The sequence below is a fragment of the Conger conger genome, chromosome 14 (assembly GCF_963514075.1).
Source record: "Conger conger chromosome 14, fConCon1.1, whole genome shotgun sequence".
NCBI classification, from domain to species: Eukaryota; Metazoa; Chordata; class Actinopteri; order Anguilliformes; family Congridae; genus Conger; species Conger conger.
Window position 1 is genome coordinate 2,179,410 of NC_083773.1, and position 9,598 is coordinate 2,189,007.

Consider the following 9,598-nt stretch of genomic DNA (forward strand, 5'->3'; position numbering starts at 1 on the left):
GTCTAATCAACTGTACGTCGCTCTGGATAAGAGCGTCTGCCAAATGCCGATAATGTAATGTAATGTAATGTAATGAAGAGACGAACTCTGTGCTAAGTCCACAGACATATACTGTATCGTCTTGCTGGAGGGAAACACAGATTCTACGATATACACATATCTATGGTGACGGTAGGTCTCCCATTAATTCTTCCGGTTCCTCGCTCGACAGTGAAACTCATCGTGATTGGCTCTCTCTATCCATATCCGTCCACCTACTTAGTCTCCTTTGCCCTCATTGCCGCAACTCATAAGACCTGTGCCTGCTCAACTCGCCTTTCAAAATATAAAGGACAGGTCAAATATGGCATCGTTTAGGCGTTTTGTGCAGACCGGCAGGGTATGTAACGCACTATCATTTAAATCATATTGCACAAACAAGTTTCTGATATTATAAATTATTTGGTGCGCTAATGTAATTCTGTTTTCTTGCATGTAGAATGTTGCTTCAGTGCTTTTGCGAAGGGAGTTTCACAAAACACCGTCGGCCTCTGCACAGGTAAGACTTACTCGGTTCACGTAACTAGCTAACTATACTCATAACTATTGTCTTAAATCTTTTTCTTACGGTGAAGAATCCTGACCCGCTTACATTCTGGACAGATTGACAAAGCCTGAAAGCGAGTCAGTATTTCGGTTTTCATGGCAGCACTGTCGTTGCGCGCTGTCCTAAAATGTATTCTTACCGTGAAGAGTGCCAGTCCTGCAAAGGTAGAAATGTGTCTCCACGGCGTTTGTCATGTCCAGAAATGTTGTTTTTGGAGGAAAAAAGAAGAAGCTCGGTTGTCACTGCATTTAAATCAAAACTACATGCCTAGGCTCAAATGTTTTTTTAATGCATTAACTTCACACTCGCCCTGCCCTAGAATTTCTGCAAGTTCCTGACCCCTAAGTGTAGAAATGTTACCACGGCGGCGCAATTATTGAAAGAAATAAAACCGCTATATACCTGCATCTGCATACATCATGTAAATAGATTAAAAGCGAATAGCCTTAAATATATACTGGTCCCTTTTCAGTTAAAGGTGGCAGGGTAGCGCAGTGGTGGGTTGATCTGAAGTGCATCTCAAGTCAAAAATAGTATTTATGAATGTTGCCTTTCCTCTATTTTCCGTTAATCTCTAAATCAGGTGACGGTGCGAGATGCGCTGAACCTAGCGATGGACGAAGAGATGGAGAGGGATGAACGTGTGTTTCTTCTCGGAGAGGAAGTGGCGCAATATGATGGTGCCTACAAGGTCTAGTAGCCCTATCTTTTGTGTAGTTATGCAGTGTACACCACTTGTCTCAATGTGGCCAAGGATTGGCAAACTTGAAACCCAGTGGCGCAATGTTTAACTCAGGACTCTCAGTACGAGGGATGGGCGTTTTCTGGTTCTGTTAACTGGCGAAATTTAATCTGTTAACCGATTAAACATTGATTTTTGAACTGTATATATATTATATTATATTATATTATATTATAACAACATGGAACAACATGGGTTACGTGTAGACAGTTGCCAGCTTATACGCGACTTTCCAAAGTGGAAAAAGGTTTTCAGAAATCTGGTTGCTCATTTGCATGGAAATGTAACAAGCAATCAGTTTTTCCACATTTATGGCTAGTCTACTTTTGTTCACGGACACTAGCTTACGTTTTAATTTTTACAATTGATTAGGTGTTCAACTCCTAGCCACGGTCCACAAACGCAAAATCCTATCCAGTTGTTTGGGCTTGAAAGCTGGCCATACCACTTGTCCAACTGAACTTGTCACTTGAAGTGTCATTTCTCATTGTAATTTTTCCCTTGAAACCAATCTCATGCTGTTTTTTGTTTAATTTAGCTTTAAAGGTTATACAAATACTACTGACGTTTCGGTTTCTAAATCCGATCTAAGACGAGTAAGTAACGTGAAAGTAACATTATAGACACCAGGAAGGTCGGGTTTTATCTGCCCGACTATCTTCACTGTAGTCTGTTCTTCTCGATGATCTTGCGCGATGTTCTCGTTGACGATTTGCATTGGTGCTTTACGTGTTCCATATTCTCGTTACTCGGGGTAAGTTGGCCAGGTCTGGCATTATTGCTCCTATAAATGAGGTAAACGCTTCTAGTGGGGGATGGGGGCAGGAGGAATGGCATAATTGATGCTCACTGATTCTTACAGGTCAGCAGAGGACTCTGGAAGAAATATGGGGACAACCGCATTATGGACACCCCTATAACAGAGGTACAGAAAACATGTCACTGAAGGACTACACTGATTATTTGTTTGGAATTTGCTTTTCTACATTACCTTGCATTTGTTTTACAGATGGGATTTGCAGGTATTGCTGTTGGTGCTGCAATGGTAAGTTAATGTCTCCCATCAAACATGTCTTCAAATGTCTGAAAGCGATTTGAAAAACGTTCAGGCTCGCACTACTCTACGTAAGGGGTAATAAACACTAAATCGCTGAAGTCGAGAGGGGGAAAAAAAAAAGAAATGAAAATGAATTGATTGTGATTGTGCCCTTTGTGGTCTCACTCTGAACATCGATTTGCATCTTTTTTAAATTGTAAAGTGGGTGGAGACGGGCCAAAAGCTTGGCGACATTCAGTCCTGACAAAACGTTTATTTCCACTGAAAAGGTGGCGCCGCTGCACACTGCTGCAAACCGCGGGCGGACTGACTGTAGGTACGGTTTGCTCCTGTGTTGTCTTGAGAAGGGCATTCGGGCATTGAAGCAGAGGCCTACGTCTTTACAGATTCGGGCTACACCCCCGACACACCCACCAAATGGGAGCAAACAGTCCTCAAGGCCTGTTGCAAAAAGTTGCACGCCGTTGGGAGCAAATGTACCGTACCCTGGTATTTTCTTCACTCTGAAGGAACTGCAAATGAAGGCTACTTTCTGCTGTATATCTGAAATAACTCATAATAATAATAATATATGAAATAATTTTTAAAATATTTCCCCCCCCTACTCCCTCCTAAATTCCATCAGAAAGCATTTGTGTTGAATTAAACTATTATTAATTAATTTATTATTATATCATTTTTTAATACCTTCAGGCTGGCCTGAGGCCCATTTGCGAGTTCATGACCTTCAACTTTTCCATGCAAGCCATTGACCAGGTCATCAACTCTGCGGCCAAGACGTACTACATGTCCGCCGGCCTGCAGCCCGTGCCGATCGTGTTCCGGGGGCCCAACGGCTCCTCGGCCGGGGTGGCTGCCCAGCACTCTCAGTGCTTCGCGGCGTGGTACGGACACTGCCCCGGGCTGAAGGTGGTGAGCCCCTGGAACGCCGAAGACGCCAGGGGACTGCTGAAGGCGGCCATCAGAGACGATAATCCCGGTAAATCCTGCCGTGCAGAAACGGAACAGATTTTGCGGCCTGTAGCGTAGCGGTTAAGGTACATGACTGGGACCCACAAGGTTGCTGGTTCGATCCCCGATGTAGCCACAATAAGATCCGCACAGCCGTTGGGCCCTTGAGCAAGGCCCTTAACCCTGCATTGCTCCAGGGGAGGATTGTCTCCTGCTTAGTCTGATCAACTATACGTCGCTCTGGATGAGAGTGTCTGCCAAATGGCAATAATTTAATGTAAATTTTTTTCGGAAATAAGCACAGTTCTTCCAACATTTCGTCCCAGTTTGGATCAAGTGCCAGTTCATGGGGCTCATCAACACACTAGAACAGCTCCTTTTACAGGATGAGCCACCCAGCAGCCCTTACAATGAAACTCATTGCTTAAGATCAGTTTATTATATCGGGTTACATCAGAAATGGCAGAAATGGTCTGTTCTTGGCACATTTATAACAAACCGTTTCAGGATAAGTGTTTCAAGGCATGGAACGAATATTAATGACTTCAATGTGTTGCTCCCGGATAACAATGTCAGGATTATTATGTATGGGATATGGGCTGCTAATGCCATTTGCTTAGACGTACCAGGAGCACTGGATACATTTCATGGCCTTTCTGGTGTGTATTTTTCTTGAACTCTGTACTCTGTTCCTCTCTCCAGTGGTGTTTTTGGAGAATGAGCTCATGTACGGCGTTGCATTTGAGATGTCGGAGGAATCGCAGGCCAAAGACTTCACTATACCCATCGGAAAGGCTAAGATCGAACGACAAGGTCGGTGATGTGGGATGATATTCTCACGCTTGTGAAAATGGTTGTAAATGAAACTTTTTCTATGACCGAGTATTAATGAGATGTGTGGTAGCTTTTTGAGGTGTAGGTCTTTCTCCGTATACAAGTACAGGAGTTTGTGTAGATCAAAGGGATCTAAGAGCAATGCTTTCCTGAGAAGTTGAATTTGTAGTTCTCTTTTCCCCTCTTATTTGCTTTCACCCCTTATTACCTTGGTTACTGTTTTGTTTTGTAGTAGTGTAGAACCCGCACAGCTAGACCAATGAGGGACTAGCTGGAGGTGAAGGGACGACAAGTTTTTCCCTGGCTGTTGTGACGTGAATAAGAGATTTTATTTATCATCCTCCGTCCAAGAACGTAGCACAATTACGTTTAAGAATATACTGGGTCCGTTGCCACGGGTCGGATATGGATTGACTTGCCCCATACCCCGCTTACGGCTGGCCTGAAACGGATCAGTAAAATTCTTATTATTCTCCATTCGCAAACGGAGCCATGTTGTAAGCTTAGTGGTTACTATAGTTTTACTCGTTTATCTAACTCCATTTAATTTAGAAGTTTAGTTTTGAAACGTGCGCGAACCTCGGGAGTGGTTACTCGACTCTTACCGGCGCCACAATTACTCAATATATGCTCCCGGGATTAGCATTATTGCCGAAATCTCAGGTCGGCGGAGAACTCAGAGGCTGAGGGTCTAGCCAACACAATACATGCAAAATACTGCCATGATAGTTGCGAGCCCAGGTCGGCGTGTATTTAGAGGGCTCCTTCGAGTTAACTTGACAGGAACCGGCGTAGAAACGCCCATGGGTTCCCTTCGCGTCAAATTACAAGAGCCATACACCACCAATCCTTTTATGGGCCGAACTTGACTGCCTTTCCCAGCTTGGAACCACCACAAAAGCACCAAGCCGCTGATCAGTCGGTCTTTGATCAATATTGTCCCCCTCAGTATTCAGTTGTAATTTAGGCTGAAAAGGTACAGGATGAATTGGAGTCATGGAGGTCACGCAAGTTACAAAAAAAGTAGTTTATTCGCAGACAGGTAGGTTGTTAGCTTTTAGAATATCACAGTCAATTACAAAATAGACAAATTGAAAATAAAAATATAGAGTAAATAGTCTTACCCAGCCTGCTTTGACTACACACATATACAGAGTATGCACAGTGTGGGAAGTTGAGTGCGATCTTCCGCTGCTACACATACATACATACATACATACATACACAAGACATGTTGTGTGGGAAGTCGAATGCGATCTTCCCAGATTGGTTACCAATGATTACCAAGAGAGGACATGCAGGTTTTCCCTTGAGTTACTGAAACTATGGTTTATTAAACTCCATTTGGTATGAAATGTATCTCATCCGATTCCTTGTATTTACTGGATCACATCCATACCAAACCGATTACCCTTATGTTTTATTATGATGTAGTTATCACAAAAAGTCCACCATTAACCCCGGGGGAGAAGTGTAGGGTGTAAAGACGGAAGTGTCCAAATGGGGGCACTGTGGGAGTGTCCTAAGCCTTTCCCATAGGAGGTGTCCTGGTGGTGGGTCACAGACGCATTAGTTGAGTTTTTATTGGTCCTTATGGCCAGTGTATTGTCCTTTGTTCCTTTGACACATGCCAGAAGCCCCAACTCTCTGGTTCCTCACACAGGGCAGCCCTCCCTGAGTCCCACTTTGCCTTTGGATACCCAGGGTCGTAGGGCTGACTGTGGGTTGAGGTGTGTTCTGTAAGGAGCGGATCAGATGTTGGATGGTCGGGGGGGGGAAAGGTTGCAAGATATTATATCTATGAATGTAGTTGGGAGTTTTCATGATAACTGCATTATGCTGTAAATATGTTTTGTGCCTCTCATGGTAATATACCTTTTGTATAAACCTGATTTGGGTGAATGAAAGGAAAGGAGACAAAACCCCAGATTGCTTGGTTTCTTCTCCTTATCTCCAAAATCTAGGCCTTAGTTCTTGACCCTAAAAATGGGTCACCCATCTGTAATTTACAGCCAAACTCCCACCAGTAAGACCTTGGTCAGGGCACTAAAACAAATTACTTCTACTGAGGAGACGGCTTTTGCCCAGTTTCCCCTCGGCTCCTGGATGGTTATGATATCAAAGGTAGACTGTTACAAAAACTAGACCATTACACCAGTCGCACTGAACCAATCAGAATAACACCAAACATGACTATATTCTGACCTGGGATTATCATGAAATATCTTTATGCCATCTCCAGTATTCCTGTAAGGAATGTGAGAGAAGGGGGGCTCCCCAGGAAGGCTCCTCCAGGAATCCTTCTCTAGCTCTCCCCCACAGGCATGTGTGCCAAAAGGTGGGGGTTAACGATGCATGCTCCGGGAGGGGGAAGTCAGCAAGCTGACCAGCGCATGACACCAAATGATACTTATGACTGGTTTACAGTAGAAAGTTTATTTATTTATTTTAAAATTTTTAGTTTTTAAACGTCAGTTGATTTTCGTCTGTGTTCATTTTGTTTATTTTGTTTTGTTGGTTACCCCATTGTCTGCTAAAAACTGTACGTAGGAAATGTAAAAAAAAAAATTCTAAGAATGTGCAGCCTGTGTCATCCTTCCAGATTTTGTCAAAACCAAGTGCATTTGAAAGTGAAAGTGCATTTCAGATTGAACAGCTCCCTACCTGATCATGATTCAATGTGATGGACCAAATGGGGAATGCCAATCGATCCACAGATGCCAGGAACCTCACATCTCGCATACTGTTCATCTTGTTTTTGGGCTTCGGATAACTGCTCTCAATTGGTAGATCATGTGGATCCTTTAACCCTCTCTTTTTATTTTTATTTTTAAATTTTTAATTATTATTATTTTTTTTTTTACAGGGAGTCACTTCACACTTGTGTCACATTCTCGATGTGTGAGTTTCTGTCTCGACGCTGCCGCCGTCTTGGCGAAGGAGGGCATTGAATGTGAGGCAAGTGCTGCTCGTTGATCGCTGTCCTTTAAGAAAAGCCATTTTCAAAAGTAATTCCAAAAAACTTTTTGTGTATTTATTCGATTTTTTTTCCTCGTCACTCTTGATTTCTTAACGGGTTGCTATGCCCGCAGGTGATTAACCTGCGCACCATCAGACCTCTGGATGTGGAGGCCATCGAGGCCAGTGTGATGAAAACCAACCACCTGATCACGGTGGAGGGAGGGTGGCCTCAGTTTGGGGTTGGAGCTGAGATATGCGCACGGATCATGGAAGGTAAATGGTTTTCCTCCTGGTGACCGTGCAAGGCACCAACCAGCTTGTCAGGAGCATTTTGGGGTTAGGTGTCTTGCTCAGGGACACTTCGACTATTGGGGGCTTTTAAAGCTGCCTTGTGACAGCCCCTTTGTTGAGTGCTATACAAATAAAAATTGATTTATTGATTGATTGATCTTGCCTCTCTTTGTAGGTCCGGCTTTCAACTATCTGGATGCGCCAGCTATTCGAGTGACTGGTGTAGATATCCCCATGCCTTATGCCAAGATCTTGGAAGACAACAGTGTACCTCAGGTTAAGGACATCATATTTTCAGTGAAAAAGACTCTGAATGTCTAATGAGACTCGTTCAGTTACTGGGCTCCAAAGTTACTCTCCCTCTCCCCTTGTGCCATGTCTTTCCCGTGCATGCATCAGGTTGTCTCACCAACTTTTAATTTTGTTTCCTTTCTCACAACACTAGCATCTCGGTTTATATGTTGGGGTTTCTATCCATGTTTTGGACCATATGAGCTTTGATCAGCGATGGCCTCTTATCAATTACAGTTGTACATTGTAGCAAATCCTATTTATTTATTTTGAAGGAATACATCAACTTAAGGGTCAGTAATGTTACCCCCCCAGTGTTATCAATAAACCTACAGCCGATTGTTCCACTTCCTCAAATGTGTCTCTAGAATTTGATTAAACATTTCCCCAAAAGTTGTGTTCCATTTTGTTTAGGCCTAAAAGTTAATCATCTTTTCACGATGGTGGTGTCGCACAGCTGTACTCTGGTTAAATAAATAAACACAACCATATCGAACCCCTTCTGTCCCACCAACACTGGAATTGATTGCAGTAGGTTTACAATAAACAGTCTAAGCTTATTTCTGTTTTTCTTGTCATTTTATTGCTAACTTGTTATTCCACCGGGAAGCGTTTGATACTGCTGGCACCTCCATTCATTACACTGTTCTAGTATTCAAATTTTATTAGAATGTCTGTACGGAAAGATTTTTTCCACTGGTCGAATGACACATTGCCAATTTAATTGGTATAGATTTTCAGGATTATGGGAAATTCATAATGACTGTTTACAAAAGCAAAACCTGTAAATCACTGAATAAGTTGAGTGGACCTAGAGGGGGGAAGTTTTTCCACCACCTCAATGATACTGTCCCCTCCAAAAGTATTGGAACAGCAAGGTCTATTCCTTTGTGTTTGCTATACACTGAAGACAACTGAGTTTGAGGTCAAAAGATGTACATGAGATGACACACCTGAATTTCAGCTTTTATTTCCTGGTATTTTTTACTCTTGATTTGTGAAACAACTTGGAACATAACACCTTTTGTATCATCCATCCATCCATCCATTATCTGAACCCGCTTATCCTGAACAGGGTCGCAGGGTGGCTGGAGCCTATCCCAGCATACATTGGGCGAAAGGCAGGAATACACCCTGGACAGGTCGCCAGTCCATCGCAGGGCACACACACACACCATTCACTCACACACTCATACCTACGGGCAATTTAGACTCTCCAATCAGCCTAACCTGCATGTCTTTGGACTGTGGGAGGAAACCCACGCAGACATGGGGAGAACATGCAAACTCCGCACAGAGAGGCCCCGGCCGACGGGGATTCGAACCCAGGACCTCCTTGCTGTGAGGCGGCAGTGCTACCCACTGCACCATCCGTGCCGCCCCTTTTGTATCAGACCAACCAATTTTCTAGGTGAGCAAAAAGTGTTGGAACACGTGACAACCGACCGGTGTTTCTTGTTGCCTAGATGTGTCCTGTTAGAGTGATTGGTTAAATGATAAATAGTTCTGAATGTCACAGAACTGTAAATGAGCTTGTCCACAAGTGCCTGTATACAGCGAGCTGGACGCAGACATGCATTCTAAAACACGTTTTAAGTACTCCATCCATCCATTTTCTGAACCCGCTTATCCTGAACAGGGTCGCAGGCGGGCTGGAGCCTATCCCAGCATACATTGGGCGAAAGGCAGGAATACACCCTGGACAGGTCGCCAGTCCATTGCAGGACACACACACCATTCACTCACACACTCATACCTACGGGCAATTTAGACTCTCCAATCAGCCTAACCTGAATGTCTTTGGACTGTGGGAGGAAACCCACGTGAACATGGGGAGAACATGCAAACTCCGCACAGAGAGGCCCCGGCCGACGGGGATTTGAAC

General features: G+C 43.7%; 1 protein-coding gene across 1 annotated transcript; it reads left to right on the plus strand.

Moving 5' to 3' along the window:
- Window positions 1–233: 233 nt before the first annotated feature.
- pdhb (pyruvate dehydrogenase E1 subunit beta) lies at window positions 234–8,273 on the plus strand. Its single transcript, XM_061218959.1, has 10 exons — window positions 234–379; window positions 479–538; window positions 1,170–1,277; window positions 2,191–2,253; window positions 2,338–2,373; window positions 3,079–3,364; window positions 4,039–4,149; window positions 7,037–7,128; window positions 7,263–7,404; window positions 7,598–8,273. Exons 1-10 carry the CDS (start codon window positions 344–346, stop codon window positions 7,741–7,743), a joined length of 1,080 nt encoding a protein of 359 aa, XP_061074943.1. The 5' UTR covers window positions 234–343; the 3' UTR covers window positions 7,744–8,273.
- Window positions 8,274–9,598: the final 1,325 nt, after the last annotated feature.

What these genes read in the sequence shown, in the direction of transcription:
- pdhb (XM_061218959.1), top strand. Translation starts at nt 344, where the DNA reads ATGGCATCGTTTAGGCGTTTTGTGCAGACCGGCAGG. An exon ending in AATATGATGGTGCCTACAAG is followed by an intron (nt 1,278 to 2,190) that starts GTCTAGTAGCCC and finishes TGATTCTTACAG; the next exon opens with GTCAGCAGAGGACTCTGGAA. An exon ending in ATGCGCACGGATCATGGAAG is followed by an intron (nt 7,405 to 7,597) that starts GTAAATGGTTTT and finishes CTCTCTTTGTAG; the next exon opens with GTCCGGCTTTCAACTATCTG.